Raw genomic sequence first — 14715 nt, forward strand, 5'->3', positions numbered from 1 at the left:
AAGAAAGTATAAATAATGTATGAAAATGAAAATAAAAAAAATGAAAATAAAATAGATATGTTAAATTAAAATAAAAGACAAAGTATAAAATTAAAATAAGGTAAAAAAATATTTGTTTTGGCCGCCCCTATAGCCCCTCCCGCCCCTCCCGTCCCGCGGCCATCTTCCGCGGTAGATGCGGCGCTTCAGGCCAGCAGCCGTTCCTCTTTCTGTAACGTAAAATTGTACATGTTAATATATCTCACTCATTTTATAATCAATTTTGCTTATTACTTAAAACGCAAATGTGTTAATTATTTTCTGGATTACACGTGTACAACTCACTTCGCGGCGGCCTCACATGCGCCTCTGTTTGCAGCGCTCCTTGCTCCGGTCGCTGCGGCAGCTGTTGCTGCTGCTGCTGCGGCGTTTCTTGCTGCGGCGGTTGCTGCTGCTGCTGCAGCGGGTGTTGTTGCTGCAGCTGTTGCTGCAGCAGCTCTACTTGTTGATCGCGCTGTTGCTGCTGGGATTGCATGTGCTGCAGCTGTCGCTGCAGCTCCAGCAATGCATTCATTATTTGCTGTTCTGAAAGAAAAAGGAGATATGTAACATGCATGTTTCTTAATCATGCAGTATATTAATTTTTCACAGGAATTGTAATTATACTTACGATCATTTGTTTCTTCCGCAATGTCTTTCATATTTCTGTGAGAAAAAAAGAAGTTTCATGAATGAAAAGAAAATAATCCGTTCTCATTTCTGGATGAAGTTCCGAAAAGTAATCACCCCCTATTTCTTTAAAATACAGTCTAGTTACTTCTTTTATACTCTGATTGCGAATATCCTAGCCAATGCTATCGAAATGTGTTTACGAGCTGTGAACGGTTACATCGAAGCTTTGAATATATGATATTGAATAAATATGATAGTGAAATTTGGCGACTACTTCATTTTCATGGTAAATACCGAAATTAAATTTTGTTACGTTTTTCTCAGTGAATACAACTGCTTCTCATAAACGTAAGTAGTACTACCGGAAAATAACAAATCCTAATATCCTGAAGTAATTGAATAAACGGATCTATCTACGTTTATCTTGTCGCGTCGCCGCCACAAGAATTTGGAAATAATAATGTTGTTGAAAGAATTTGTTATATTTTCGCGTAAGCAGTTCCGGCCGCCTTACCATGGCCTAATAGTCGCACATTTTTTTCTATGATATTCGTAATCAGTGTATCCAGAAATGTAAGAATACTGTGTTTCAAAAAATAAAAAAAATGTGGGGTGATTAGTTTTCAGAACTACACCCGACTAAACCACCAACCATTAAAAATGAAATTAATGTGTATTATAAAATGAAATATTGCTTGTTTGGTACTTACGTCTGAACAGTAGCTCGATCGGATTGAAAATGAACAAAATCTGTGTCTTCTAAAAGAAGAGGGTTGGTGGGGCACAGTCTATGAATGCACACAGAAACAATTTTCGCCGTTGCGTCGTATAGATGCACGAATATCGTCTAATTCCGACATTATTTGACGTTTCCCGACTGCTTCGAACGTAAAAAAGGACAGAAAGTGAAAAAGAAGACGGAGCGAAAACAATCGACTATATGTCTGAAAAACAATACTAATGCAACGATGAAACTTTTTTATTTATAATTATTTTGCTTTAAAACTTTTATCAATAGATTTGTGATATTTTTCTGATGAAAATAAGACCAAACAGGAAGTAAATCGGACTACTTTTGTTATTAATCAATTTAAATTGATGAAATCAGTCATTACTAGACAATTAAAGTAACATTAAACCGATTTATGTTAAAAAATATTTTTACACTGTATATGTAATTTCTCAGCAATACTCCTAAAGTTATGGCAAGCAACGAAAAGAGGTTATGGTTACAAAAAGTATTTTGCATGTGTAATAATAAGATGATCTTGCGTCATGATACACGTGTAAAGTAAATAGAGGGACTGTTCATTATTTTCATACGGTATGATCAGAGTTGGATATTGTTTGAAATAATCTTGTGATAATTTGTGGTGTAAATTAACATTTATATTATTTAAAGTAAAATCAATTGTTACTGCTCTTCTGTTCCCATGAAATAAAGAAGATTACTTATAAAGATTATACTTTCTAAGTAAGTGAAGAAAATATTTTATTCAAAATAATTTGAAAAAGTGTTGTCATTTCTGTCGCAATTGTGATGATTACCCAGCATCGTTAAACACATATGTAGATGCATAAGCGACCGATGTACTACCGTTTTGAATTTTGTACGCGCCGCCTTGACGCGGCTGATGCCGCGCGCCGTCACAATACGATCTTAATGTGTTAGAGTATCGCACGCCATGATGTTAAACAAACGCGAATATCAGTAACGGCGCATGTGCGTAACGTAACCCACAGCGCTAACAGCGCCTCTAGCAGCAAAAATGTGTAATCCACGCTGACGTAGGCATAACGTAGGTGCTAATGAAACTGATCGAAATTTATCGATGTTATGGAAAGATGTTGATACATGGATGTGTGGGTGCGTGCGCAAGCAGGGGCAAGCAAGATGGCGTGAGTGGTAGTAGGTTGTAATTAGAACAGAATGAAAGCACATGTACAACATTATACAATTGATAATAAAGTTACGTTTTATAATTAAATAAACTACAACATGGTGACAGCGGTAAAACAAATGAATATTAGTAAATATAAAGTAAGACTGATAATAGGATTGAATTGATAACACAGGATTATAAAGGTATAACCTAAATGATGGCGTCTCATGGAAACAATGAGTTGGAACCATTTCGCATGGAAGGAAATGCGGCGGCAAATTGGAAAAGGTTTAAGAGGCAATTTGACAATTATATTACAGCATTTTATGATTCAGTAGCGGAAAAGCGAAAGATAGCGATTTTACTCCATGCGGGTGGTGAGGAAATTAATGAAATATATGCATCATTTGCATTGGAATCGCCAGAGTTGCAAGTTGTAATTGGACATTTTGACGAGTATTTTCTGCCACAGACAAATGTCACATATGAGAGGTTTGTGTTTCTCAATAGAAAACAACAGCAGGAAGAGTCACATGAACAGTTTATGGTGGCATTAAAGAATTTAAGCAAAACGTGTCAGTTTGGTGCGTTAAAGGAGGAACTAATTAAAGACATATTTGTTAGCGGCATTTCAGATAAGGGTCTACAGGAAAAACTGCTCCGAACAGAAATGTTGGACATCAAAAAAGCTATGGAAATTTGTCGTACCCGTGCGGTGGTAGCGGAACATGTGAAAACAATGCATATTAAAGAAGAGGCAATGGAAATGACAGTTGATACTGTTAAAAAGAGGGCACCGGGCAAGAAAATTACTTGCAGATACTGTGGATATACTCATGAATGGGGACGATGCCCAGCTTATGGTAAAGTTTGTAGTCATTGTCAAAAAAGGAATCATTTTGCGAAAGTGTGCAGCAAAAATAAAAAAGAGGTTAACTGTGTGGAAACAGCAGAAGGTGAGGATGAGATAGAAATCTTAGAAGTTGAAATAGGGTCGATTAATGATAAAGAGACAACAGACTGGTATAAAGTGATATTACATATTAATGGAAGGCCCATAGCATACAAAGTAGACTCGGGGGCAGCCTGCAATATCATGAGTCTTCAGCAATACTTGAGCTTGGGATTCACCAAAGAACAATTAGAACAGACGAAGGTGGTAGTTAAATCCTTTACCAAGGATATCGTTGAAATTATGGGCAAATGTTCGTTAAGATGTCAATTCAAAGACGTTAAGAGCAACTTCAATTTCTTTATAACGAAAGAACACTATGAGAATATCCTAGGGTTAGAGGCATCGGAGCGGTTAGGATTAATTAAAAGAGTGGATATCTTAGAAAAAAATAACTTTGTACCAAAGAAGTATAATGACCTGTTTGATGGATCAGTGGGCCTGGTACAACAGTGTTGCAAGATAAGATTGGATAAGAGCATTAAGCCGGTGGTTGCTCCGGCTCGTAGGATACCGTATACCCTGTTCTCGTCGGTAAAAGAGGAACTAGATCGAATGGAAGCGAAGGGTATAATTAAAAGGATAACAGAGCCTACGGAATGGGTCAGTCAGATGGTTGTGGTAATGAAAAAAGACAAAACACTTAGAATATGCTTAGATCCGAGGCCATTGAATAGGGCTATTAAGCGGGAACATTATATGTTTCCAAAGTTCGAGGAAATTGTAGCAAGGCTAAAAAATGCAAAAGTTTTTTGTAAATTGGATGCGCAGTCGGGATTTTGGATGGTTCCATTAGACGAAGGAAGCTCGAAATTGTGTACATTTCAGACTCACTGGGGCAGATACTCGTTTAACAGACTTCCGTTTGGGTTGAAGAGCGCACCTGAAATCTGTCACAGAATTATTGCGCAAACAGTGGAAGGTATTCGAAACGTAGCATCCTATCAGGATGATTTGCTAATATGGGCTGAATCAGAGGAAGAGCTAAAAGAAATCTTGATGGAAGTATTGCAAACTGCTAGACGGAAAGGAATTTTTAATCCAGGAAAATGTATATTTAATGCTAGTAAGGTGGAGTTTTTGGGTCACAATATCAGTCCAACGAGAATATCAGTAGCGAATGAAAAAATAAAAGCGGTGGAAGGGCTGAAGAAACCTACTGATAAGAAATCGCTCCAGCGAATACTGGGTTTGTTTAATTACGTGGCGAAATTTATTCCAAACTACAGTGAGCTCACAGCATCACTGAGGGAGCTCCTAAAGGATGATGTTATATTTATATGGCTCCCAATTCATGATGAGGTATTCAATAAACTTAAAAAAATAATAACCAGTGAACCAGTACTGGGACTCTATGACGAGGAAAAAGAAATTGAAATAAGTGTGGATGCGAGCTCTACGGCGGTGGGGGCTGTATTATTACAAGAAAGAAAACCGGTAGCCTATGCATCTAGGGCTTTAACGGAAGTACAGACAAGATATTCACAAATTGAGAAAGAATTATTAGCGGTTTGTTTTGGTATGGAAAAATTTGAACTATATATCTTTGGAAAGAAGCAGGTGCAAGTTGAAACGGATCATAAACCGTTACTAGGCCTGATAAAAAAGCCCCTTCACGTTGTACCGACAAGACTACAAAGAATGCTGTTGAGATTACAACCATATTGTTTTAATTTAAGCTATACACCAGGAAAACAGATGCAGATAGCTGATACCCTCTCTAGGGATGTTATACATGAGGAGCATAATAATGAGATGAATGACTTAGAAGAGGAAAGAGAATTACAGATTGCTTTATTGATCAATGAGTTACCAATGAATAAGGAAGACTGGAAGTTATTTTATGAGGAGTCGAGAAAGGATAGGACGATACAATACTTAAAGACTTATATAAAAGAGGGATGGCCAAAATATTACAAGGATATAGTGGAGGAATGTAAACCCTTTGCGGAATTTAAAGATGAAATGAATGAAAGCAGAAATGTGGTTTTTCGAGGAAACAGGGTGTTGGTACCGCGAAGTTTAAAAGGAAGAATGTTGAAGATATTACATACGGGGCACCCAGGTATAAGCAGAATGATTAGCAAGGCTGACTTGGGCATGTTTTGGATTGGCATCAATCAGGATATAAGAAGGTTTGTACAATCCTGTGAAACCTGTCTGAAGTACAGGCCCAGCAATGTCAGGTCAGAATTGAAGAGTAAGGAGATTCCGTTACTACCGTGGATGGAGGTGGCGTGTGATCTTTTTGAACTCAGAAGCAAGAATTATTTGGTACTGGTTGATGCACTGAGCAATTTTATTGAGGTGATTACATTATCAAGTTTAACCAGTGAAGCGGTTATAGCTGCTATTAAGTCAGTTTTTGCAAGGTATGGAATTCCACAGATTCTCTACACTGATGGAGCATTATATTTTGACTCCGAAAAGTTTAAGAAATTTACTAGAGAATGGACCTTCAAACATGTTAAGTCGAGTCCGCATTATCCACGATCAAATGGTCTAGCGGAGAACGCAGTCAAGTCAACAAAGATGCTGTTTAAGAAGGCATTGGATGCAGGAGAAGATATCTTTCTGGCATTGCTAAATTTTAGGAATACACCAAGAGGTAAGGTGCACTCACCAGCGTCTAATCTGATGTCACGAAATCTCAGAACAAATATCCCGTGCACATTTGAGTACCTGAAACCAAGGATAACATGTGTCCAAGACAGACAGATCCTCATTCAGTTGAGAGAGCAATCAAAGGTGTACTATGATCGACAGGCAAGAAAAAGGCATGAGCTAACAGCAGGGAGAGAAGTGATGTTCAAGAAGCTACCGCAGGCAGAATGGATCCCAGGGACGATTGTTGAGAAAGCGGGTACACCGCGCTCATATATAGTCAAGGAAGAGAATGGAAAGAAATTTGTCAGAAATGAGTTTCATTTGATGCCGAGAGGAGTAAGAGAAGAAGGACAACAGGATAAAATGGAAGAAATAAAGGAGGAGGCCAGTCAAATAGAAATGTCGGGACAAAAAGAAATAGTACAAAGGCCAAAGAGGGAGATACGCTTGCCAGTTCGGTATCGAGAGGACAATTAAGTTGTAGAACGAGGCTCAGTGAAATTATGGTTAAAATTCAAGTTTAAGTTAGAGTAAGTCTAGGGTTAGGTTCAATTCAAAAGTTTTAAACGTAGATTAGGTTAAGTTCAAATGTTGAATTTCAAAGTATAAGTTTATTCTCAGATTATTTTGTGTTATAAAAAGGGGAGGTGTTATGGAAAGATGTTGATACATGGATGTGTGGGTGCGTGCGCAAGCAGGGGCAAGCAAGATGGCGTGAGTGGTAGTAAGTTGTAATTAGAACAGAATGAAAGCACATGTACAACATTATACAATTGATAATAAAGTTACGTTTTATAATTAAATAAACTACAACAATCGATAAAAAAATAATTAATATCTCATAAATAAATGCACCAATTGAGGTGTTATTAGGCTCAAAAGAAAGAGAAAGACGAGCCGACACAGATTGTGTTATTAGAATGAAGTTCAATTGCGTACTTTTCCTGTAATACCAAATTATTTTTTGCACAACGCTCAAAACGCTCTGCTTCGGGATAATATACTCGGTAGAGTCTTGCTGTCGCCGGCGGACCAGCCTTCGGCCTAAACTACTTGGCGTGGAGACTCTACCGAGTCTCCTGATATACTGACCCCTTCAAACAGATCAATGTACATATAATAACAGTATCGTCATTACTATATCTACATTAGATATGTAATATAGATTTAATAACAATATCATTATTACTATATCTACATTAGATATGTAATATAGATTTAATAACAATGTCATTATTACTATATCTACATTAGATATAGTGTAATATACTGATCCCTCCCCACAGATCAATGTACATTTGATAACAACATCGTTGATACTATATCTATATTGGATATAATGTAATATACTAATCGCTCCCCACAGATCAATGTACATATAATAACAGTATCGTTATTACTATATCTACATTAGATATATTAACAATGATATTGTTAGTAAATGTATATTACATATCTTCATTAGATATAATGAAATATACTGATCCCATCTCACAGATCAATGCACAGATTGTAACATTATCGTCAACACTAATACTACATTGGATATGTAATAATCACTTAATAACCATATCATTATTACTATGTCTACATTGGATCTAATGTAATATAATGATCCCTTCCCACAGATCAATGTACATTTTATAATTGTAATTTAATATACTGATTTAATCTCACAGATCAATGTAGATTTAATAACAATATCATTATTCTTATATCTACATTGGATCTAATGTAATATACTGATTCCTCCCCACAGATCAATGTACATATAACAACAGTATCGTTATTACTATATCTACATTAGATACGTAATATACAATTGATAACAATATCATTATTACTATATCTACATCAGATGTAATTTAATATACTGATTTAATCCCACAGACCAATATACATTTAATAACAATATCATTATTACTATATCTACATTGGATCTAATGTAATATACTGATTCCTTGCCACAGATCAATGTACATTTGATGACAAGATCATTATTACTATATCTGTAAATGCCACTTCCAGCGCAGCTGTGCAGAAGAAGAACAAGAAGAAGAAATATTTTGGAATATGTGCGTGACGCCCCTTTCCTTCAGGTATATCTGCAAATATCTCGGGAAGGGTGCGAGCTATGGCAAAATGTTTGGTGACCTTTTTTGTAGGAAATTAATTTTGCTACTATTTATGTTGTATGCCATTTTTTGATCAGATGCCTAGTTTTCGAGATATATCGAGATATTTCAAAGCTCCGACGCCGTACAAACATTATAAAGATGAAGAAACACCGTGGCCCCTTTCTTTGAGGTAACTCTGCACTATTCGAAGCTGTGAATGCCACTTCCAGCGCAGCTGTGCAGAAGAAGAACAAGAAGAAGAAGAAATATCTCGGAATATGTGCGTGACGCCCCTTTCCTTCATGTAAATCTGTAAATGTCTCGGAAACGGTGCGAGCTATTGGAAAATGTTGAGAGATCTCTTTTGTAGGAAATTAAATTTCCTACTACTAACGGTCTATGACATTTTTTGATCAGATGCGTAGTTTTCGAGATATATCGAGATATTTAAATGTTCCGAAGCCGCACCAACATTATAAAGGCAAATATCTCGGAAACGGTGCGAGCTATGGCAAAATGTTGAGAGACCTTTTTTGTAGAAAATTAAATTTCCTACTATTTATGTTCTATGACATTTTTTGGTCAGATCGGTAGTTTTCGAGATATATCCAGATATTTCAAAGTTCCGACGCCGTACTAACATTATAAAGATGTCATAAAGATGAGACGTAATGTAATATACATTTAATAACAATATAATTTTTACTATATCGACATCAGATAGGTTACATACATTTAATATCAATGTCATTATTACTATATCTACAAGAGGTATAATGTAATATACATTTAATAAGAATACCATTATTGGCATATCTGCAAGAGACATGTAATATTCATTCAATAACAATGTCATTATTACTATATCTACATGAGATATAATGTAATATACATTTAATAAGAATATCATTATTGGCATATCTACATTAGCTTCGTAATATGTATTTAATAACAATGTCATTAATACTGTTACGGCCACGGGTCCGGAGCGGCTCGGACGCACGCTACCGTGAGAACGGAAGAGGTATGTAGAAAGATTAGATGAATCGATTTGAATTTACGTCTCGTTTCGGGAGGGTCTGCCGAATCATCAAAGGGACCTGGTAGACGAATACACGTCCCTACAGGGTTTGTGATTCGGTAAGGGCAAGGAAAGTCGAAATGAAAGTATATCAAGTAGCGGATTGTTAAATTCTATTCAAAATCCCCATACACCTCCGAGGCTTGCTCACACCAGTGGTATTTCGGAGCAGGTATTATGTTATTCTGTATATTAGTATATTCGTTGATATGAAGGTTCAGGATATCGTCCGGAATCTCGTGGTGATTGTTCACCTTGATAGCGTCGTCGGTATTGAGCTCGGGGAGGGGAGACGGTTCCTGTGAAGCGGGACCTGGATCTCCGACTTCGTCTCCCGATTCGGTCGTTAGGTCGATAAGTTCCGGTGACGGAGGGCCCTGACGGATGGTCGGGGCCTCAGACAACGGCGAGGGTTGGCGGATGAGCTTGGAGGCGGAGCGTTCAACTCTTTTATCAGTTCGCGAACGCGACGTTTATAGGCGTCTCGAGCTCGGTGTTTAACTCCTCCGCGACGTTTCCTTTTATTGGGGCGCTTAGTGCGCTTAAACTACAAAGACCGCAACGTGTAATAGAATAAATCGTAAGTAAAATGAACTAGTCATAAATCATCTAGTTACTTACTCGATTCTTACTCATCGCACAATATAGCGCAGTAGTGGTGTTGTACAGACGACGGTGCGACTCCTACGTGCGCTACCAGCTCCAGGGTGGAAAGCCGGCGCGACTCCTGTGAGCGCTGCCAGACAGGTGCTAGAGGCCGGTGCGACTCCGGCGAGCGCAGCCAGGTTAGACTGTAAAAGCCGACGCGACTCTTTTGAGCGCTGCCAGGCGGATGGAAGAGTATAGAAATCGAATAAGAATCAAGTAGTGGATATGATAAAATAATAATTGAAGTACGTCGGGCCTTATTGTAGAGCACCGCAAGTAATCGGAATCGATTTAGAGGAGGGTAGTAGTCGCGAATAATTTAGGGTGTGCGAGATTCCGTACGTAGGATTGGAGGTGGAGATGTATGGTCGGAATAAAATCCACAGAGTACAATAATGGATAGTTAATATAATATAACGACTTACATATAGTTATAAGATGGTGAGACTCGTGAAGAACTGCGGTAGATCACGCTTTAGGGTTAAAGACTCGTAGAGAACTACTGTAGATTACTTTTTAGGCTTGATGTGCACAAGATGAACGGCTCTGGTAAAACTACTGAGAGTGGGCCCTGGGCCCTCTATTTGTATTAAAAGGGATGCTGAGGTAAGTAACTGATGGGCTTATCGGCCGTCAGCGTTCTCAGAGCTGGTCATCTTCTGATGCTAACTCATCAGCTATAGATACTGCACACGAGTTTATTAGTGGCAGACGTTACTTGAGGAGCATGGGAGCGGATGTTGATTATGAATAAGAAAATTCTAGATGCTCTTCTCAGGGTTCTCTATCTACAGTGGTTCCCTTTACAAAGGTGAGTATAATGCGGCAGAGCTACCCAATATCAGTAAGTGTATATGTATATATATATATAATGTTATATCAAAGGTGAGTATACGTGTATATACGTGTAAAGCGTGGTTAATAATAGAGAAATGTAAGTATAATATAACGATTAATATATGGGTGAGTGGAAAAAAAAGGTTTGTACTCGGGGGGGGGGTTATTAGTATGCAACACCTCCCTCCCCGGGAGAAATAAATTTTGGGCACTATGTCCAAAATTTATTTCCCATATGAGAAGAAAATGTAGTTCTAGTTGCTTTAAAGTCGCACACTCACTCCGAACAATATATTTTCAATTTCTGTAGATTGATTGGTGTTGATGAGGGACCAGCGTCTTCTGGATCGGGCTCACTGGGCTCACTATGTTTTGTTGCTGTTGCTGTTGTGGTTGCTGCCGCCGTTGGATCCCGTGATGGACTGCGACCCAGGTGGATAAGGAGATGCGTGATGGATGAGAATATTGCACCTAGTATATGGAGACTACAGCCATGTACCGAGTGTAACGTGTATCCGTTTAGCAAGGTGTCTATTAATGCTTTAAGAAATTTGAAGATAATGAAAAGTGCGAGAATTGCAGCGCTTATTGATCCAAATTCAGTGAATCCATTCCATATCTTGCCAATTGCAGATTTTGCTACCCTTTCTATAGAATGCTCGTCGAGCAGGTCGACGAATGAGATGGAGCTTGATGATATACCCGAGTTGGTGACTCCTCGTGCGATTTCATGGATGACGGCAGGTTTTTCAGCAGGAAACATAATGTGATCACGTAGACGTTGTAGTTCTGATTGCGAATAAATGCCGCTAGTAGCTAGCGACGTTGGCGTTAAATAATTCCAATTTAATTGAGAAATTGGTTTTGTTTTCTGCGGAGCTGCGGTGATCAGTGGGGATGGTGTTAATTTAACCCACTGTTCTTCTACCTTGTAGATCGTTGGTAGCAATGGGTTGCATTGACGTTTGGTGCCAAATCTCTTCAGAATTCTTGTTTTTGGTGCCAGGAAGTAGGTTTCATTGTTGTGTATCGCTGGTAGTTCATTGTAGCATTCCTCAGTCTTCCTTACTTTGACGTTTGCGGGGATGCATTGGAGGATGTGGATGACTTCGCCGGCGTTAACAGCTATGTAGCCGGGTTTCTTTGTAACTATGTACGCGAATTCTTCCGGGACAAGAGTGACTAACGAAAGCGCATTTCTTAAAATTTGGTTCTCGGCTTCACATTTTTGTAGAACGATGCTGCGGTACAATGACGTGAGCTGGTTCCTTATGTGTTTTTCAACGTAGATAAATTTTGAATTTATGTACGTAAAGATGTCTAGATTGTCAACAGGTGTTGGTTTCCGCCTGATTATGGGGTTGCCTTTACTGGTTTCGATGATGAATAGCCTTGGATGTTCGGTGGTTATGATTGAATAACCGCACATGCGGTGTTCGCCAGTTTTGGCTAAAGCGAAAGTTATCTCGCTAGTGGTGAGGCTATAAATGATGGGGTGTCGTTCCATTGATTCTTCTTCTGCTTTGTTAGCTAATCCCTCGTAAAGGACGTCATAGGACCTCAGCTCGCACGTATCGGAAGGTAGGGGTTGCCAAAACGTATATCCAGAGTCGTAATCGATGCATGATGCTGCGGCCAAATCGCAAACTGTTCCAGATGGTAGAATAATTTTCCCAGTGTTAATTTTGATTCGTGCTGCTTGATTGCGTAGTCTAATTTCGACGGTTGCTTGTACGAAGACATTAGTCCGTGTCCCGTAAGGGTCAGAGTAGGTGGTTCCTGCACAGGTTCCATCGGAACCTACCGACCCCGCGAGGTTGATAGTACGATGCGTAGTGGAATTTGGGGAGATTCCTGCAATAAGCGAACCTCCTAGTGAGAGCGTACCTTCTGCGTGTAGGCGTTAACACGACGCTCTGCTGATTTCCTGCATATATTCTGCTAAGCCATTCTGAACGGCTGATAAATGCGAGTGCATGCCGCAGTAGTAAACAATCCTTTTTATGTTGACTTGGCATTGAGTGACGTCAGCGTGGTCGTACTCGGATAGCTGGAGTAACTGTATGTACACGTTGGTGGTCTTGATCTCGGGGCCCGGAGAACGGCATTCTTCCAGGTCTAGCAGTGTCACGGTCGTATGATTCATTGTTGGTCCTCCACAGTCGAATCCGATGAGGCTTTCCGTGGGTTGCAGTGTCATCGGCACGATGAAGACAAAGATGAGGCAAGAATACATCCTGTGGGTAATGATCTTATTTCGCCTTTTTACATTTATTCTGGTGAATGATTTTATCTTTATTCTTAATCCTAATTTTTATGTTACGCGGAGGTAAAACTTCCAAAATCTGATGTGGGCCATGGTATTGATTGTCTAACTTGCTAGTTAGTTCTTTTAGTACGTAAACCCATTCGCCTGGGTGGAATTCTTGAACATTTAGTCTAGCGTCATAACATCTTTTGGATCTAACCTTAGCCTGTATCAGATTTTGGCGTGCTTTATCTTGAATTTCACTTAATGTTTCGAATAAATTGTTTAAATATTCAAAATAAGTGATCCCTATTCGATTGTCAAGTTGCGGTTCCGAACTCGGAATTCTAGCGGTTCTGCCAAATACTAATTCGTGTGGGGTATAATGGGTTCCCTCATGAACGCTCGTATTATAAGAAAACATAGCAAGGTCAAGCCAAGTATCCCATTCTCTGCCCTTATTGGTCTGTACCTTCAAATATTCGGTTAAAACATGATGAGATCTTTCAAGGGAGCCATTAGATTGTGGTCTATACGTGGTAGTCTTACACTGCTTGATATTGAATCGCTTTGCAAGATAGTTTATCACGGAAGAAATCAGGTTGGGTCCCTGATCGGTTAGTATGACCTTCGGGGCTCCAAATGCACAAATTAATCGTTTCAAAATTTGGTCAACAATAGTAATTGAATATGTGTTTTTAAGGGGTACAGCAATGGAGTACTGGGTAAGCAGGTCTTGTATTGTTAGTATGTACATATTCCCTACCTTATCAAAGGCGCGCCCCGGTGTATCTGTGATAACCATCGGTTGCCTTGTTTTTACACGCGTCAATTTCTTTAGTTGGCAAATTTTGCAAGACTGAACGTATTGTTGAACTTGATTTTTCATACCGGGCCAAGTATATTTTTGGCGAATTCTTTCCAGCGTTTTTGTAATTCCTTTGTGTCCGTTAATTACAGAATCATGAGTTTCAGCTATAATTTTCTGTCTTTGGTCAGTTGGAGGAACTCGAATACTGCCCAAGCAATACGTAACTATAATACGATAATCTTTCAACAATTCTCTTAATCTCTTATCTACGAGATACCAGGAAACATCTCCAAGGGAATGAGATTCTCTAATCGAAAAGCTTTTGAGATCGAGTTCGTCCAACACGGACTTAATAATACGTAACCCGGTGAGTGCTTGAGTTGTTGTTATCGGTGCTGTCGGTCTTTCCTGTATTGGGACCGATATAATATAATGATTGCCGTTAGGTTTTACGTTGGGTGTATCCGGAAGAATGTCAGTGGGATCAGGAAGTAACCCCGCTGCTTGTAGTTCTTTAGCGCCTTCGCACGCCGGTGTGCCCTGATGAGTCAAAAATACGACAAGGTTATCCTTTTGAAGGATTAGTGGTTCCTTCGTACGAGTAAGTTTTAAAACTTCGAGCTCTGATGCAGAATCGAACAATGATTCATCTGATTCGGGTTCAGTCGCGGTATCAGTGGACTCGGATGAATCTCGATCCTCTTCCTCGTCTTCTATGTTATCGCGAGGTGGCTGGTCTTCGGGTTGGTAGTCATTTGAAGTTGATGGGCCTGGCTGTGTTTCCATGGATATATCAGGTTCTGTAGTTTGTCTTAGTTCCTTCTCGGGTGGTTCGAGAGACGTTGGTGATTCTGGGCGTTTCCTTTTGTTAAGATTTCGA

At 39.1% G+C, this 14715-nt stretch overlaps 1 protein-coding gene across 1 annotated transcript; it reads left to right on the forward strand.

Annotated features, from left to right (window-relative positions):
• The first annotated feature begins 2751 nt into the window (after positions 1-2751).
• On the forward strand, positions 2752-6570 carry LOC114881895 (uncharacterized protein K02A2.6-like). The gene has a single exon (XM_029198778.2). It carries the CDS (start codon positions 2752-2754, stop codon positions 6568-6570), a length of 3819 nt encoding a protein of 1272 aa, XP_029054611.2.
• Positions 6571-14715: the final 8145 nt, after the last annotated feature.

This window comes from Osmia bicornis, chromosome 8 (genome assembly GCF_907164935.1).
Source record: "Osmia bicornis bicornis chromosome 8, iOsmBic2.1, whole genome shotgun sequence".
Lineage (NCBI taxonomy): Eukaryota > Metazoa > Arthropoda > Insecta > Hymenoptera > Megachilidae > Osmia > Osmia bicornis.

Excerpts from the sequence above, each read along its gene's own strand:
- LOC114881895 (XM_029198778.2), top strand. The coding sequence starts at position 2,752 with ATGGCGTCTCATGGAAACAATGAGTTGGAACCATTTCGCATGGAAGGA.